This window comes from Lemur catta, chromosome 10 (assembly GCF_020740605.2).
Source record: "Lemur catta isolate mLemCat1 chromosome 10, mLemCat1.pri, whole genome shotgun sequence".
Lineage (NCBI taxonomy): Eukaryota > Metazoa > Chordata > Mammalia > Primates > Lemuridae > Lemur > Lemur catta.
In genome coordinates, this window is record NC_059137.1 from 15,158,653 (window position 1) to 15,177,667 (window position 19,015).

A 19,015-nucleotide genomic window follows, 5' to 3' on the forward strand; every position below is an offset into this window, starting at 1 on the left:
ATATATTTGCAAATTAGGAGAGTAAATTTTAAGAGTTCTCACTATAAAAAAAACAAAGATATGTGAGGTCATGCATATGTTAAAGAGCTTGATTTAGCCATTCCAGAATGTATACATATATCAAAACATCACATTGTATGCCATAAATATACACAATTTTGACTTGTCAGTTAAAAAAAGATATGGTTATAATGAAATGTAATGTTCTCTCTTTTCTGAAAGAAATATTTTCTTTTGAAAAGAATCATGCTACACCAACTTAAATTTCTTAAAATTGGTTCTCAATAAGATAGAGCACATCAGAGCACTAAGAACATTTTGTACCTTTGCTAAGTATGATTAAAGATTCAGGGAAACTACATAAAACATGGGGAAGAAGGGATGCTTTCTATAACAGGGTAGAAGGTAACTTTAAAATAATAGATTCATAAGGAAAATCAAAGAAATTCTAATCAGCAAAATACATAGCATTGTTTTTTATGGTGTCCATGTCAAAATGTTTAAAGCTGTCAATGTATGTCAGAAGTTTGCAGGAAAGGAGCCCATAGTAAGTCTCAAACAGTGTACATTCTTTCCCATCATTAATTTCTTTCCATGCCAGGGGCATTTCAGCATCTGTAGTTTCTGAGGATGTAAAAATGAACTTATAGCAACATCTGTTGTATCTGATGTGCTTTTTCCCAGAAAACCTTGAACTGTGGATAGGTATAAGGCCAATGGACTTAGCACAAATTCCTACAAATACATCAACAGGCACCATAATGGGTACTTCTTTGAAAACCACATACATCATCCGAGCCACATCTTGGGATATTATAAAGGCTTCACCACTGCAGTAATCTGGGTAGTAGTTTTCTGGGTACTCACTAAGAGGGACAAATTCTTGGCTACGAGGATCTCTGTTGGGTGTAACCTGATGGATAACTCTTCCTACATAGATATCTTCGAGGTGTTCTTTTAGATTGAGAAGATAGTCTACCAAGCTTGGTAGATTGACAAACATCTCTTCATCCACCTTGAGAATGAACAGGGCATTAGGGCAGAAAGTCACAGCCCACTGTGTCATTACGATAATCTTCAGGGTTTGGTTCTCAGAACTGTCCAAGAAGATTCCTTCAATGATATCCTTATTCTTATGGGACTCCTTGTCTATCTCTTTCTGGGTAGGTACCAAAACAGGCATTCCCAAAGCAAACAATGTGAGAATGGGGTGCCCTCGGACACTGGTCACATTACCCCAGGTTTTCCTGATGAGGTCCCGTCTTGTTCCATTTCCTGGGCTACTGAAGATAAGAGAGAGCAAAAAAATGTTCTTCCCTTTACATACCTCTGGCTGGCTTAGGACATAACATTTGGAGAGATTACTTCTTAGGGGCTCCATGTTCAATTTTCTTGCCTTATCCTTAATTTCAAGAACTTTCATATCTATATACGGCAAAGAATGAAGAAAGTATTCTTCCACAAAGTCAGCCCCAAAAAGCAAGGCATGAAATAGGATGACATTAAATAGAATGAAACACCACTGGTGGGTCCGAAGTCTGCAGAAAGTTACCTAAGTAAGAAAAAGACACATACTCATTCAAGCTTCATCCCCATTCCTGTTTTGTTCCCCACTGAACCCTATTTGGACCTCATACAGCACTTTGCAGTATACTCTATGTTTCTTTATTGTTATTATCTATCTCTTCTAGATTGTAGTCTCCTGGACAGCAGGCATCATATCTCTGCCTTCTCAAGTGCTGCTGATTCCAGCATTTGGCTCAAAGCGAACATTGAGTAAAATGTTACTCAGTTGTTTTCTTGCTTGTTTGGATTAAAGCCTACTTACTACATACACGACATTGTATTAGACACTGGGGGTACAAAGACGAACCAGACAGACACATGGATATAATGTAATAAGTGGTTATCATTGTGATAAAATCCTGTAGGAAACCTATATGATGTTCTTTCTTGAACTGAAGCACTTGGATCAGTTTCTTCTCTAATTACAAAGGTCAAGGGCTATTTTTCCATGAAGTGGTTACTTTTGTTGGCCAATGCACACTGCTATTATCAAACATTTAAATTCTTGTAGCATGACTTTCCAAATTCAACCCAATAGTGAATCAGAGTCTTTTTTGACAGTGTCTTTTAATTTATCTGACATGTCTGTCAATATGAAGCACCTCTTCAGGTATCTAGGATGGACCTATGCCAAGCTTACTTCACCTCATTAAAGCAGATGGAAATTTTCTGTCTCGATGGGGCTATGCAGAATTGCAATATGACAGAGGTAGGGAATATTAAATGAACTAAATTCCTATTCATTGGAACTTTGATCAGCAAAGCCTCTCATAATAATAGTTAACTCTTATTGAGCATTTGCTGTGTGCCAGGCACTGTGCTAAGCACTTTACATGTCTTAATTCATTTAACCTCATAATATCCCTTTTAGAGAGGTTATCTTCAAAATGAAGCTCAGCATCTGAATGGTTTAGTAATTTGCCCAAGTGTCCGATTCCAAAGCTCACTCTTAACCCTTGGAGAATTCTAACTCCTATCTTTACTTATCCATGTCCTTTGAATAGTAAAAAACAATAAAACAAAGTCTGGCAATTATAATCTAAATTCCTTTCCATTTTCTCACTGCTAATGATTTACACATAGGAGAAACTTTCTTCTTTCTCAAAGTCTATTTTAGTAGATATCAAATGCTTCAAAGATTATAAGAAACCCACCTGCATCTTGTCTGCGAGCAATTTCAGGGCCTTGGAAGTTACTGAGTCCAGATGCCAAGCTATGCCCAAATGTATCTCAGGATCACTCCAGTCTAACAGCAATTGCAGTAAAGTACTCTGTGCCTCAAACTTTAAGGATAAGGTTTCTTGCCAATCAACCTGAGCTTTTGTCCCAGAATACCTGCTGACTGCATAGGAGAGTGGGTGCTGATCTTATTACAGCTCGAGTGAATCCAGAACAAAGAATAGAAAAAGCAAACCTCTTCAAATGCTTCCAACCTTGTGTACCTCATGAAACTGACCCCTTGTCTTTGTGCTGAGTTCCTGGTAAAGTATGTGTGGGAGTTCAAAGAACAGTTACTCACATCACCTCTCACAGCATCATTACTCAAGGAGAAATATATAGTGGTTTTTGGCATGCATCTCAAGAAACTAAACTCTTGGCGTAATGCCTGCTCCCTGGTATATGCATATGCAAAAACTGTTCTAAACATCACATCAAGGAATATTTGTCATCTCTAGTGGGTGCAATTTTTTGCTTTCCAAGGAAATATACATGGTTAGGTCTGGTGTATATCTCATTGGGAAGGATTTGGAATTCCTGGTATAAGCTATGGAAGAACTTTACCAAATCAATTGTAAGTCATCCAAACTCCTCCCCCATACAAATTTATCTCAAAAGGGAAAACAGCATATAGTCCATTTTAGCCTAAATTGAGGAAACTAAGCATTTGATGTTTGCTGTTTTCCTGGAGCACGTATGTGTTGGAATTATTAAACACCATTCTACCAGCAAGTTTGTTTTAAGAAAAGAAACAACAGTCAACATATTTTCATGTTCCTGTCACATAAGTAGTTATAGTGAGTATTCTGTTCTCATGCCAGGCTGTAGTTCATCTTTTTCCTTTACGTGTTGATCTTCCTACCTGCCATTCACAGTAGTTTTGTGATGATTTGGCTAGGAATAACTCTGTACAATTAAATTTGGCTATGTTTTCTCAACAATCATCATGAAATCTTGGAAATTCTTACAAAGTGGGAAAATCTAACCTCAAAAAATTCAAATGCAAGGAAATTTTAAAACTTTTATTATAAATATGCTAAATTTAATAGTTAGATCTTGTATTTAATTAAACATCACTTCTATTTTGCAATTAAAATTTTTTTAATAGTTATGAATTGTGCTCCTGGATCTTCTCTGGCCTTAAATTTACACAATTTAGTTTCTTTGTCTATGAGAGGTGCAAACAGTATTATCTCCAGGGAAGCTCCATTTAGTCTTTTCAGTTTGATTTATCTAGCTCCTACCCTACTGGAGCTGAGACTGTTTGCTGCAGAGAGATATGGGTGCTTGCTTTTCTTGATTACCCTGGTACTGCCTTCCCTTTCTTAGAAGTTATCCAATCTGTGTATCCATGTCTTCGTAAATGCCTTATAATGTTCTCAGTCACTCTCTGGCTTATAATTCTACAGTGGCTTCTCATTGCCTAACAAATCAAATTTTCTCTCTTGAGATTGGACTTTTAGGACACCATACTTGACTTCTAGCCCACATAATCAATTTTTATTTCCTACATTTCAAATACTCTAGATAGAGTCTGGATGCTTGGAAACTTGGCCGTGCTCTACCAGTAACTGGGTATGTGCCTGTCTTGTTGTCTATGTGTTATGTCTCTATCATTGGACTGTGCTATTCATTTTGGTAGCCATGAGCCACATGTGGCTATTTAAATTAAAATTAAATAAAATTAAGATTTTAGTTCCTGAGTTACATTAGATACTTTTCAAGTGTTCAATAGCCACAAGAGCCTAGTGACTGCCTCATTGGATAGCTCCAAGAGAGAACATTTCCATTATTACTGAAAAGTCTTATTGGACAATTCTGGCATAAGATACATGTGAATGTGTGTGTGTATGTACATGAGGTTTATGAGCCAATACAGAGAGACAAAGATAACTTATGCTCTGAACTTAGTTTGGGTTGAAATCCTATGACAGCCATTAATTATGCCCCTAGGCAAATACCTGAACCTCTTTTGAGCTCAGTCTCCTCATCTCTAAAAATGGGGCTAATAATAATAACTACCTCATAGGGCTGTTGTGGGAATTGAGTGAGATGATACATATAAAGTGTTTAGAAGAATGTGTGGGACTTAGCGCAGTTTTAGTTCTTGGCGCTAACAAATTTGCATGCTTCATCTCCAATCCTCAGAGCCATCACATGAGGATGGTACTCTAACTGTTAAACAGATGAGAAAAAAAGTCTGAGAGGTTCAGTAACCAGGCCACAGACACAGCCAGAGAGCGTAAGTGCTGTGATTCAAGTCTGCATCATCTATTTTGTTGTTGTTGTTGTTCACCAACCTCCTTACCTTGCTTTTTCTCCTTAGCACTCACAAAGGTTTGCACCATGCCTTGCTTAGTTATTTGTTTATCTGTCTTCCTCTTCCCAATAGATGTAAACCCCAGGCGGTCAAGGATTTTTGTGTTTTTGTTCTCTAGCCCTATACCCTAGAACAGTGTTTGGGATACAATAGGTGCTCAATGGATTGTATGAATTTTGACATGTCTCTCAACTTCTCTGAGCCTCTCCTCCGTAAAGGGAGGATAACAAGAAAAACTGCCGCAGCGTCGGTGCAAGATCGGAGTGGATGAGGGACATAACTGTCCTGGGTAAATCCGGACAAACGTGTGAACGAAAGCTTTGGTCGAGCCTCCACCACGTCTAAGCGCAGTGAGGGTCTTACTGCGCGTGCTCCGCCTCCCTCTAGTCTCTCCTCCCCTACCCCCGCCTCCACATCCCCCTCCGGGCGGGGCCGGAAGTGCGGCCGCTTCCTCCGGGCGCCGCGGGGCGGAGGGACGCGCGGAGATGACGCAGACAGCACCGGAAGCCGCTCCCCTGTGAGGCTGAGGCCAGGGAGCGGCGGCCGTAGGTCTAGGTCTGTATGCCAGGCGGGGCCGGTCGGGGAGGGGGCTGTCGGGCGCCCGCGCTCTGCTGACCCGCTGGGCCTCGGGCTGTTTGTCTTTCTCTCTCTGCAGGCGCCATGGCTGCGGAGCGGACCCGGCCGCTGCGAGGCTCTGGCGGCCCGAGCGCGCCTAGTCGGTGTGAGCCCGGCGCGAGGTCCCGGGCCCCGGGGCGCTCGCTCAGGTCAGTGCCGCGCGGAACACGGCTCAGGGAGCGAGGGACCTGGGAGCGACGAACGGGTTGAAGGGATCTGGAGTGCATTTTAGAAATGGGAAAGTAGGGTTTCGGAGTTACTACCGCCTAGTGCCTCAGTTTCCTTAGCTGCAAAATGAGTTAACGATGTCCCAGGGCTTTCGTGAGTCTGAAAGATGATGAAGTGTGGTGAGGTGATTTATGAAGTACAAAGTGCTGTACAGTGTGAGGGACTGCTCCGTAATTGTGGTTATGCCATGGAAACAGGTGTGTATGTGGGGTGCTGTTTGAAATAAAGCAAAGATAACAATATTAATGCTAAATAATGATGGTAACATTTATTGTAGGCTTACAGTGTGCCAGGTACTGTACTAAACGCTTTAAGTGCATTATCCTGTTTAATGCTCACAAAAACCCTTGTAGGTAATGCTGTTCATAGCTACATTTTTGCAAGTGAGGAAATTGGGCTTGAGAAAATAGGTGAAGTGTTTTGCCCAGTGTCACCCAGCAACAAGTGGAGTTGCAGAACCCATATTTTATAAATGTTATTTGTATTCTTTAAAAGTTTTAAAAAATTCATCTTAAAACCAAAGGCTGTTTTTTAATAATGTAGTATATTCACATGGTTTGAAATTCAAAAAAGTTTATAATAAAAAAGGACCCCTCCTGTTTCTCAGCTTCGAGTTCTCTTGGGGGGTAACCAGTGTCTTCAGTTTATTGAATACTCAAAATGTATTTTATGCATATGTTACTTTATGGATATATATACATTTTCAAAGCCTCTGTGCTCTTTAACTGATCATGCTTGATAAGGGGAAAGATGAAGCGTCTTCCTTGACAACAACAAGAAATATCTTGCTTTCACTCTCAACTAGGTTAGGGTCTGGTGAAATAGGAGGGGAAAACACATTCACTGTTTTATCCAGAATGTCTTGTCTCTCATAAGGCCTAGAGGTATAGGTTTGGTTTGGTTTTGGGATGGTAGGGACTGGGCAAGATGTTGAACCTGCTACTTCATGTGCAACTCTGGGAAAGCCACTTCACTTCTTGAGCCATAAATTGCCTCATTGGTTAGTTAAGGGCAGTATTATTGATACTTCCTTGAGGTTGAGAAGATCAAATGAAGTAATGTTTAGAGTAATATTTTAGTCTTTAAAACCAACATAGGTGTGAGAGTTGCCTAAGGGAACATAGGGGGATAATGGCAGAACCAGAGAACAAACCCAGGCTCCCATCTCCCATCTTCCATGGATCACATGGTCCATTTCCTCAGAGCTTTGTGATTGTTAATATTTAGAGTGGGAGGGCATTTGTAATGTTTACTCTGAGGTGGGAAAAACTCGATGTGGGTAGGGTAGGGAGGAAAAGGCACCTAGTGAAAAATCGTAGCCTCAAGACAATAACTGCTCTTAATTATACAATTAAGCCCCTAGAAAGTTTGAGCCCTTGAGTTTTTCTTCCAGATATTTTTAAGAATAACTTTGTAAGGTGATAGTGTTGAAAGGGATGTTAGTGGTCATGTCCATTCTAGCCTCAGTGCCACAAAAAGCTTTCCTGCCAGATATTAATAAGAATAAAAGTAATAAAAAGTACCATTTAAATTACCCTAGTCCGGCCACTGTGCTAAGTAAGCATGTCACTGCTTTATTTCTGAGTGTCACAATCCTCAATGGGTGATAGCTTCCATTGTACAGATAACAAAACTGAAGGTTAGAAGTTTGTTGAACGTGCTTATGATCACGTAGGGAGGGGCTGAATCTGTAGAAGGTTTGACTGCCTTCCAGAGCATTTTCATTTATCACATTCTGTCTCTGTGTACCACTGTCCTTGACTATTCACAGTAATGGGAAGCTCACCGCTCTGAAGGCAGCTATTCCATTGTTGAAAGGCTCTGAAATTGAAAAACTGCTTCTCGTGTTGAATTGAAATCCCACTTCCTGAGGTTTCCCCCTGGGGACCTTGTGCTACCAGTACATACTATTCCTAGAGGCTCTGTAAAAGAGTTCAGCTTGGACCTATGACCTTAAGAAAGTCCCCTCCAAAGTCAGTTGATTCTTTTAGAAGAGTAAAAGTTGGTGTTTTTCAATAGTGCATTCTGCAGAGTTAATGGAAACTGCTTTATTAAAAAAGAAGATGCCTTTTTCATAATCAGAGATGAACTAGAAAAAGCCTCCCATTAGGGGTTAAGCAGCCTGAAGATCAATGTAATGTAAGAGTTGGAAAAAAATTTCTTTTTTTTTTCGTTTGAGACCATGCTTCGCTCAGTTGCCCAGCTGAGATTGCAGTGGCATCATCATAGCTCACTGCAACCTCAAACTTCTGGGCTTAAGCTCCTGCCTTAGCCTCCTGAGTAGCTGGGACTACAGGGTGTGCCACCATGCCTGGCTAATTTTGTTTTTATTTTTATTTTTTGTAGAGACTGGGTCTTGCTATTGCCCAGGCTTATCTCAAATTCCTGGCCTCAAGCGATTCTCCTGCCTCAGCCTCCCAGAGTGCTGGGACTACAGGCATGAGCCACCACACCTGGCATATGAAAATAATTTCTTAATTATGAATTAGGAGAATATATAAATTACAGAAGTGGCTGGGCTTTTTAAAGGTGCTCACTGGGAAGCTTGGCCCATAATCTTCAGTAAATGTCATGGGTACATTAATTTGGCATGTTGTAGGATGTCTGTTAGATATTTGTGAATAATGGGAACCTGATAATGTTGTAATGAGTATTTTAAATTTGCCATGTGGCCATTTAAGTAACAATTCAGCTTACATAAAATATAAGCATCTGTACGACAGATGTGTGTTGTAGTGTTTGAGAGCAGATGTGATAGAGGAAGTCTCCCCCACTTTTCACTGTAATATATAATTCCAGGGCAGGTATTTTGCTGTGTGTTTTTAGTTAACCAGTATTAATTAACTAGCTGTTGTGATATTGTGCAGATGCCCACAGAAAAGGGTTGTTTTGTCTTACTGTGAATGATTAATTTTAAAGTAGAGATTTTCCAGACATGTTTTATAGAGGGTTTTTGGGATTCAGAGGAAGGAAGGGAAAACTTTTAGTGAACTGATTATATTTTGGCAGCCATGTAAATCCTTAATATAAATTAATAAATTGTCTCTAGCCCAAACCCTTCAGTTTCAAGGATATTATCTTGAAGTCTAGGGTTCCAGAAACCAAAAGTAGTAGACAGCAGATGATGTGATTGGAAGGTTTGGGTGCGTCTACTAATACATCAGACGGTTTTTTTGTCCAAGGACATTGTTGGCAAATTTGATATTAGAAACTTAAGATTTTTACTCGCCTTATATTAATGAAGTTGGTGGATGAGATCTTGCTTCTTGTGTAGGCCTGATCTAGGTTACTTGTCTGGAAAGAAATTAATTTTCCTCTTCCACATTAATTTGGACATAAGATTTAAAATGAGTATGTCAGTCTTGTGAGAAACCAAGTAATCAGAATAGAAGGAAGGATTTTTTTTTTAAATCATGGAAATGTTGAAATATGTGAAAATAAAGAGAATAATAGACTCCTATATACTCATCACCCAGCATTAAATTCTGTCAGCACAGGGCCAATCTTGAGAATGGTTTTTAGTGGTTTGCTTTAGTTTTTGTTCCCTTTCATTAGTTTAGTCCCCATTGTTAAGAGTGGGTTGACACCTGTTGACACTAATGCAGGATACTTTAAAACTTTTTTGTCACAGTTAGTTCTGGAGCAATTAGTTATTCTCCTAAAGGGGAAAACGGTCTAATCAGATACAGATAGATACAGTACCCCTAGATCACATCACCAGGTTGTATTCTCCTAGTTATCACTGACTTGAGAGAGAGAGAGAGAGGGAGCAAGCGAGCTTGGTGTACTGATCTGGAGAGAATTGACCTCCAGTCTCTTCTGCTATTTAATAGCTCTTTGTAAGCAAATCACTTACCTTCTCCGACCTGTAGTTTTCTCATTTGTAATGTGAAGATGATGATACCTGTTTCTGGTGTTTTGTAAGCATCAGGATTATTAACTTGTCTTATTTATGCATGCTTCCAGGACCTTCATGGCTCTCTGGGGCACGTGGTTAAGAGTGGTTACTAGCTCATATGAGGCTTATAGAAACAGACTGTTAGGCAAAATAAGGTCTTTGGTAATTCCTGTTCTAAACAGGCTGGGCCATAAAGGAGGTAGAAGAACCAGAATACTCGAAGCACACAACTTCCTACACTTGCTTATCTTTCTGCCCCAAACCTTTTCACCGGAACATCCATTGCAAAAGCAAATAGTTCTTTGATTTTGGTGACAGGTCAGATTGTGCCTAGCATGGTAACTAATGTGTCAGGTTATTGCTCTGGTGACTTGCTTTCTGGTTGTCACATCCTGGTGTTTATTTTTGTGATTTTAGTGCCCAAACAGATTCATTAAGGAAATAGTTTTATAATGATTTTGATGAGGAAGGGATGTATTGAGAACACACTGTTTTATAATGAATGAATACTTTTTATTTTACTGTGAAGATGCATGTAGCATGTGGTAGACTTCGAAACGAACAAGTCACGCGCACCAACCTGTTTCACTGACTTATGTTTTGGAGGTCATGATTTGTTAAAGTATGTTTTCTCAAATGTATTTTCTTTTGTGTGCATGGAAAATTTTCAGATAAATATAGTGTATTAACTGTAAAGTTGTAATAACTAAGCATAAAGTTGTAATGCCAAGTTTTTTACACTAATTTTTAATATTTCATTTGTTAGCAGTCTTGCTTGAACGGTCTTTTTGAGCAGAACTAATACAATATTTTGATGTGCCACAGGTAAATTTTTCCATAACCTTATGGAGAGAAAGGACTTTGAGACATGGCTTGATAACATTTCTGTTACATTTCTTTCTCTGACGGACTTGCAGAAAAATGAAACTCTGGATCACCTGATTAGTCTGAGTGGGGCAGTCCAGCTCAGACATCTCTCTAATAACCTGGAGACTCTCCTCAAGCGGGACTTCCTCAAACTCCTTCCCCTGGAGCTCAGTTTTTATTTGTTAAAATGGCTCGATCCTCAGACTTTACTCACATGCTGCCTCGTCTCTAAACAGTGGAATAAGGTGATAAGTGCCTGTACAGAGGTGTGGCAGACTGCGTGTAAAAATTTGGGCTGGCAGATAGATGATTCTGTTCAGGACGCTTTGCACTGGAAAAAGGTTTATTTGAAGGCTATTTTGAGAATGAAGCAACTGGAGGACCATGAAGCCTTTGAAACCTCATCGTTAATTGGACATAGTGCCAGAGTATATGCACTTTACTACAAAGATGGACTTCTCTGTACAGGTAAGAGACGTTGGAACTGTTTTTTTGTATTTCATAGGGTGCAAACTTAAGAATAAACTACCCCTCAGGTTTGAGAATGGCAAGTGTTGATTATGTGAGGTATCTACAATGGCATTTTTTTCCCCATCCCTGAGTGGATTTTCCTCCTTTATCCTCTTTTTTCCCTCTAGAGAAGACAGTCATTGTAAAGTTTTTTCTTTTACAAGAAAAAAACTTCAGACATTCTTTTAAACATGTGAATCAGAAAGCTGTAGATTACTTTTTTCTATGCTTTTTCTCCATGTACAGTTCTACATGTTGGTTAATTTTGTTTTGCTATCAGCAGTGATTTTGGGGAAAAAACAGTGGAAAAATTGGTGTTAATGGTAGCAAGTAATTAGATCATTTTGGATAAATTATTTGACCTCTCTGTGTTTATTTCTTTGTCTGTAAAATATGGAAGGGAGATATTTCTTCCTTGCTCTGAAATCCTGTGATTCTAAGGAGAAATAGAAGTTGAAAGTTTGGGCATGGGAACAAAGAGAGTTGGATGATTTTAAACTAGGCAATTAAATAACTTTATAAAACAGTATAATAATCATTAAAATTTAAGAATTATGTATGCTAGCTTTCATTTATTATGGGCATATGTTTCTACATATGCTTATGGTCCATGGGCTTAGTGCCCATGTTTTAGGCAATACATTTTGACAGGCAATATAAATAATTCTTAGGCAGTGTTTAGAATGGCTCCAGGCAGTTCTTATCAGTGATCCCAATGCCTATTTACTTACATTCTGTATGATATAAAGGGATACTTGATGTTCTTTTTTTCATCCAAGATAACTTCTAGTAAACATTTGTGTATTACCTAAACTACATAGTTGTCATTTTTAATAAGTATAAACTGTTTCTGTGTGTAATCAATCATCATTATTTAGCCATTTCCATATTACTGCATATTCAGGTTGTTTCTATTTTTATGACTGTCTTTATTTGCATTACTTATTTCCACCTTGAATTATTGGGGATAGATGCCTAAAAGTGGAATTGCCAGATCCAGAAGTATGAATGATTTTATAGCTCCTGTTAGTGTCCTTTCCGGATAGATTGAATTGATGCCATGCCCAGGGCAGACTTAAGTAACTTGTTTCTCCCTCAGAGTCTCAGCAGACTCAGTTTTAATATTTTTAATAGTTAAAAGAGATGTATCATTTCTCAAGATTGTTTTTTGTTTGTTTGTTTGAGACAGAGTCTCACTCTGTTGCCCGGGCTAGAGTGCTGTGGCGTAAGCCTTGCTCACAGCAACCTCAGACTCCTGGGCTCAAGCAATCCTCCTGCCTCAGCCTCCCGAGTAGCTGGGACTACAGGCATGTGCCACCATGCCCGGCTAATTTTTTCTATATATGTTTTTAGTTGTCCATATAATTTCTTTCTATTTTTAGTAGAGACACAGGGTCTTGCTCTTCTTGCTCAGGTTGGTCTCGAACTCCTGAGCTCAAACAATCCACCCGCCTCGGCCTCCCAGAGTGCTAGGATTACAGGCATGAGCCACTGCACCCGGCCTCAAGATTGTTTTAAAACTGCATTTCTTTATTCATTAAGGGTATATGTTTTCCCATGTGGTGATATGTTCTCTGAAATGCTAGACCCTTTGCCAGTTATAGAAAATAAACATTCTTTTTAAGGCATTTCATGATTTGGTTTGTCATCCTGAAGTTACTTCACTCTTACATTATTTTTCCTGTCTTACAAACCTGATTATTGCAGCAATGTCATTGGTTCTTCTGTACTTTGCTATACTTTTCCCAGTTCTGGTGATGGCTTTTCCATGTCCTTTTTGCCTCATGATCTATGGTGGGTATTTTTAAAGATTAAGATGCAGTGTTGTCTTGGAACTGGAGCTCTTTCCCACTTAGGGAAATACTTGCAGTTGACTCATTGTTTTCACAACCACTGTTAGCTTTTTAAAGTTTTTTCCTTCTCTCATCAAACTTTACTTTTGCAATGCAATAAATCCCCCCGTGGAGCAGAATCAAATGGGAAATATTCACTGAATTCTCTAACTACCTGGAAAGGTAATACCTACAATAAGTGGACCCAATCCTGCATTTTAAGTTTATTCGCTAGATGGGTCTGTATGTGATGTGATTTTTATTCTGATTAAATTCGTCAGGTTTGGTTTTTGAGAATTATGCTGTACTGTGGCTATTGAAAATAATCCAAAGCGTTAGTTTAATTTTTCTAACAGCAGCATCCCTGGGACTGTTACTAATGAGAGATATATTCATCACAGAATTATACATGTGTTTGTGTCATCTTGTTACTTAAGAGATTGAATTTTCACTGTGGTCAAATTGGGAAATCCGGAATTTGGCAGTAAACTTACAGTGACTCAGATTAGTGCCTTGCAAGTGATAACACAGGACTACTAAAGAGATTGATGGCTAATGCTAAAAATTGACATGGTGTAGATTGAGGTAGTTATTGTTCTGTTCTGCAGTTTATTTCTGAAGTGGTAAGCAAGGAACAGAACCTTTGTGCTGTTCTACAGATATTTATGAAATGCCTACCATTTGAAAAACAATGTGAGGGCCTACGTAGATGAATTGGAGCAGTTCTTTCCTCAGAGATTGTACATGTTGGGATCAATAAAGTGACCTGACTTATGTAAAAGTCTCTGCATGGACTATGGCAAATCAGAGAATACTCTAGTTGCTATTCCCGTGTCGTAAATTGTTGGCATGTAGGATTCAGGTTGCCAGATCTTTCTAAGAGAAGCCTCAAATCTAGATTTTTGTGAAATAGTCGGAATTTTTAAAACGTATTATTCAGATTTTTTTATACAGTTTTATTTGGAATTCATCATTTTGAGATTCCGTGAGAATCAAACATAGACTGAATTTGACTTTCTTTTCTCCTATTTTTGGGGAAAACAAAAGGCATGCTAAGCAAATAATAATATGTATTTTAGCTAAAAAAAAAAAGGTGTATTTCAACTTCATCAGAGTTGGAGTTTATTCTTCATTTTATCATAAAATGAACTGTCAGAAAAACCATATTATATGGAAAACTAAGGCTTAATACAGTTTTATTTGGAATTCATCATTTTGAGATTCCATGAGAATCAAACATAGACTGAATTTGACTTTCTTTTGTCCTATTTTTTGGGGAAACAAAAGGCATGCTAAGCAAATAATAATATGTATCTTAGCTAAAAAAAGTGTATTTCAACTTCATCAAAGTTGGAGTTTATTCTTCATTTTATCATAAAATGAACTGTCAGAAAAACCATTATATGAAAAACTAAGGCTTAATACAGTTTTACAGATTTTTAAACTATTGTGGTTTGGTCATAGTCAACCTGTGAGCTACTGGATTGTGACCTCTGGCTTATAGTTAAATAACAGAAACAAGAGCTATGAAAGAACTAAAATAAAATGATACAGTTGAACGGGGAAGAAAATCATGGTTGTTCAGAGAAAGGAGTCATTTCTTCATTTTGGAAAATTGAACAGTGTTTATGTTGGGGTTTAAAGAATGGTAGACTTTAGAGAAATGAGATACTGAGTAAGGGCTTTCCAATAAGATGATCAGCATTAGCAAAGGCATGGAAGGCACTAAGCATGCAGCATGTCGGAGGAAAATAAAGGAAATTCATTTCACTTGGACTCTTAGAGTATAAGCAGGAACTCCTATACTATAGGGACTCAGAATATAATCAGAAGAAATGGGCCTGTGCTATGTTAGTACCCTTGAATGCTGGGAACATGAGTTTAGACAATTTTCTGTAAGCAGTAAGAAAGCCATCAAAGATTTCTGAGCAGAAAAAGGGCAAGGGTTAGAGTAGACCAGTGTTTCTTCTTATTTCTGTCAAACCCAGGTCCTCTTTTTATAACATATTTTACACTATCTTCTTACCTTGAATTCATAGAAATAACTTATTTACATATACATATGTTTTCGAGATTGATATAATGCCTGACCTCTGATCCAGAGGGGAAATAAGGGGACTATAATTTAAAATAATACACATTTAAACATATAGTGCAAAAGTACGGCTATGTTTGAAGACAGTAATCAGATGTTTGCACATACATGTAGTGTCATAGTGAACATGACAGCTATAAATGCATGTTGTATTTGTGTCATGGATACCGTCAGTGATATGATCTTCTCAACTGGTGGAAAACTCTTCACAAAGTTCCCAACAAAGCAAAGTACATTTTTCCTCAATTTACCTGATAGTTGCACTTAGAATATTCAGTATATAATTAAACTGTAAATATGCTTTCTAAAACAAATAGGCTTAGATAACTAAAAATAAGCTTTTCATTTATGAATATCTGGTAGAACGATCAAGAATGTCATACAAAATGTAAGACAATTCTTTTTTTACACTGTCCCAAATATTGCAGGTTATCTAGCATTCCTGACCTCTCTGCCCAATAGATGCCAGTAATGCCCCCAACCTCCATCATTGTGACAATTGAAGCCACCCCCACAAATTTCTAAAATACTCCCTTAGGATATGATACTACTCCTATTAAGACCTTCTGACATAGACAAATTAGAGCTTCCAAATTAAAGTACTATCCAGTAGGGACAAATAGGTTTAGACTTAGGATAGTAAGGGTAGAGATTTTAAAAAAGACTGCAGTTCCATGGTGAGCACTCTGGACTCTGAATACAGAGATTTAAGAAAAGAGCAGTTGAAGAACAGCCATTAAAGTAGAATTGACAGGATTTGGCAATGGAGTGTATACGTGGCAAGAAGAGAGATTTCAGAAATGGCTTAGGTTGCTAGCTTTCTATGTCTGGGAAGATAGTAGTACTAATAACAAGACTAGAAAAGGAGGGAATAAATTTGAGAGGATAGATGGGGTTCAACTTGTGATGAACTGAATTCAGTTGCCTATTATATTTCTAAGTGAAGGTTCCCACAGTATTTGGAAGTGGAGAGTCAGCTTTGGAGAGTACTCAGGGCTAGAGAGAAAGTCATCATCACAGCTATGGCTGGAGCAGTGAAATTTTAAAAGGAGATTTAGAGAGGAAAAAGAATAAAATCTAGGGTAGATCCTTGAAAAGTGTACTTGAAGAAGGGAGAGAGGTGAAGGAAACAGGACGATGATGAAGAGAGTTTCAAGAAGGAGAATGATAGCCTGTTCTAAAGAGGCACTGGTAAATGTTTATTCAGTTGGCCAACAGAGTCAAATGCCTCAGAGAAGTGGCTGAGGGTTGAGATATGATTCTTCCAGTTAAATATTTAAACTTAAGTTGATAAGATAGTTTGCTCCATTTGGGTTACAGCTCATTTTTCTGCCTATCTGTGTTACATACCCATCCCCGACTTTTTTTTATGTATCAAAGTAATGTTTTCATTATATTTTCTGAATTGAGAGAGATTTTTTTTCTTTCATGAAATGTAAAGAGTCCACATTTATTTAGTCCTCTTTCGCTTCAGGTTAGTCTGTGCAGCAAATGGGAGTCCAGAGGGGAGGCTGACATAAAGCAGGAAAGGAGCAGAGAACAGTGGCTCCTAAAGTGAACTTGTACCACTGTAAAAGGGAACTCAACCTGATTATTTTTTGATATTTCTTTAGGTTGTAAAACTGAATGGCACAACATTTTCCTGTATAAACTAGTTTAAATAATTAGTTTGGATAATCTCTCCTCTAGTTTTTGTTTTTTTTCCAAATTGTGGTAAAACATACCTGACATAAAATTTACCATTTTAACCATTATAAAGTGTGCGGTCCCGTGCCGTTGGGTACATTGACATTGTTTTGCAGCCATCACCACCATCCATCTCCAGAACCTTTTGCATCTTCCCAAACCAAAACTGTATCAGTTAAACACTAACTGCCCATTCCACCTTCCCTCCAGCTTGTGGCAGCCACCATTCTACTTCCTGTCTATGAAGTTGACTACTCTAGGAACCTCATATAAGTGGAATCACCCAGTATTTGTTCTTTTTTGATTAGCTTAATTCACTTAGCCTGTCTTTAAGGATCCTCTGTGTTGTAACGTGTCATAATTTCATTCCTTTTTAAGGCTGAATAATACTCCACTGTATGTATATACCATATTTTGTTTATCTTCTTCCCTAGTTTTTACCTAGCCGCCTTCTGTTAATAGTTTTGCCCTGCTTCAAACCATTTTTCCATGATATAACCATAGTGATCTTTCAGAAATGCAAATTAGGTCATAGTTAAACATCCTCCTGACCCAGTTCTCTAGCCTAACCTTGCCACTATTTCCCACTCAGACTGAAGTGTTTTTATAACCATGTTCATGTTTTAGGGAATGCATTTTAACAAGCATTGTAAATGATTCGTAGGCAGTTTTTAGAATGTTTCCAAATAGTTCTTTATGAATTGGCCCCAGTGGCTATTCACATATTTTTATGTAGTATATAGAGATACTTAATGGTTACTTCACTAGGTATATACCAGGGATTGGCAAACTATGGACTGTGGGCCAAATCTAGCAGAATAGAGTAATTGCAACAGAGATTGTATGGCTCGCAAAGCCTATATTTACTGTCAGGTCTTTTACAGAAAAATTTTGCTGACCTTTACTATACATTGTTTGTTCCTTATTTTTTTTTTTGGCCTGATTAACTTGAATTTCAACTAGTTAAAACTTAAAAGTATTTTTAAGCCATGAAATCCCTTCTTCAAACAATCCCACGCCAAAGCCCAGCTTCAAAGCAAATAAAAGGGGGATATAGTTGAGAAACCAATCATGCTGCTACTGGACGTGTTCACAGAACACCCACATGTTGAGGAGCACAATCATAAACTCAATAGAGCTTTACCTGAGACATTTTCTCTTTTTATCCCTTCCTTGTATTTGCTATGGGCTTTTGTACTCCCTACTACTTACTGTGCCAAATTGTTATTGCTTATTTAGCCTTTTTGTCTTCCCAAAGTCAAAAAGACTAAATAAAGTAGGCCTGAGCAGACTAAGTGCTATGAGAGAGCAGGAGCCCTGCCTGACACAGAAGTTCTATAAATAACATGTTGAATGAATGAGACCACAGTTGAACACTGGTAATAAATCAGAACCAAGCTCATATAGGACCTAAAATGATTTCTTTTGCTACTCTAGTTCCTTAGGAATACAGTCACAAAATGCCTAATCCGAAGGACCTTAAAGAATATCTAGACCAGTGCTGACCAGTATAGTAGCCACTATCCCCATATGCCTTTTGAGTACTTGAGATGTAAAATACTGGATTTCAAAGACTAAGAATGTGAAAGAATGTAAAATATCTCATTAATAATTTTTATATTGATTTTATATTGAAATGATACTTTTGAAATAGTTAAATTATTTTCACACATTTCTTTTTACTTTTTTAATGGAACTATTAGGACATTTTAAATTACATAATGTGGTTTGCCTTGTTTCTGTGGGACAGAACTGTTTGAGACCACTGGTTCTCAAAATATTGCTGAGGAGGTAGAATCACCTTGCAAACTTTTAAGATTATTGCACACCACCTCAAATATTCTAAATTAGAATCTCTGGATACAGAGCCCTGCTTGTGTGTTTTGAGAAAGCTCTCCAGAATGATTCTGATGTCTCACATGCCCATGTCTACCAACCAAGTCCTACCCCACTTTTGATACAGAGGGAAACTGAATCCTAAATATTAAAGTGAGAACAAATATAGTTATGCTCTCATAGAGTTTTCCCAGGTTAAAATTCATGCTCTTTCTTAAATTATGGCTATTTCTCCATTATCTGAAGTAGTGTCTCTTGGCTAAAGGTGGAATTGTAACTGGCATTATTTATTTAGTCATTTCAGCTTTTTTGAAAACTGGTCATTTAGTGCTTTCCTGGGATAC

General features: G+C 38.1%; 2 protein-coding genes across 6 annotated transcripts in view; one reads left to right on the top strand and one right to left on the bottom strand.

The window, feature by feature from the left end:
- Positions 1–212: 212 nt before the first annotated feature.
- Positions 213–2,740, bottom strand: B3GALT9 (beta-1,3-galactosyltransferase 9). The gene is made up of 2 exons (XM_045562432.1): positions 2,721–2,740; positions 213–1,552 (listed from the first exon to the last, which is right to left on the bottom strand). The coding sequence occupies exons 1-2, from the start codon at positions 2,724–2,726 to the stop codon at positions 449–451; spliced, it is 1,110 nt and encodes a 369-aa protein (XP_045418388.1). The 5' UTR covers positions 2,727–2,740; the 3' UTR covers positions 213–448.
- A 2,201-nt stretch (positions 2,741–4,941) lies between these two features.
- FBXW2 (F-box and WD repeat domain containing 2) overlaps positions 4,942–19,015 on the top strand; it is a 30,998-nt gene continuing 16,924 nt past the window's right edge. The window contains exons 1-3 of one of the 5 annotated variants that reach the window (XM_045562178.1): positions 4,942–5,659; positions 5,760–6,144; positions 10,671–11,180. In XM_045562178.1, coding sequence (XP_045418134.1) covers positions 6,054–6,144; positions 10,671–11,180 — 601 coding nt within the window. In that variant the 5' untranslated portion in view covers positions 4,942–5,659; positions 5,760–6,053. The remainder of the gene's footprint in view (positions 5,660–5,759; positions 6,145–10,670; positions 11,181–19,015) is intronic. The other 4 variants (XM_045562177.1, XM_045562175.1, XM_045562176.1 and 1 more) reach the window with 4 other exon arrangements.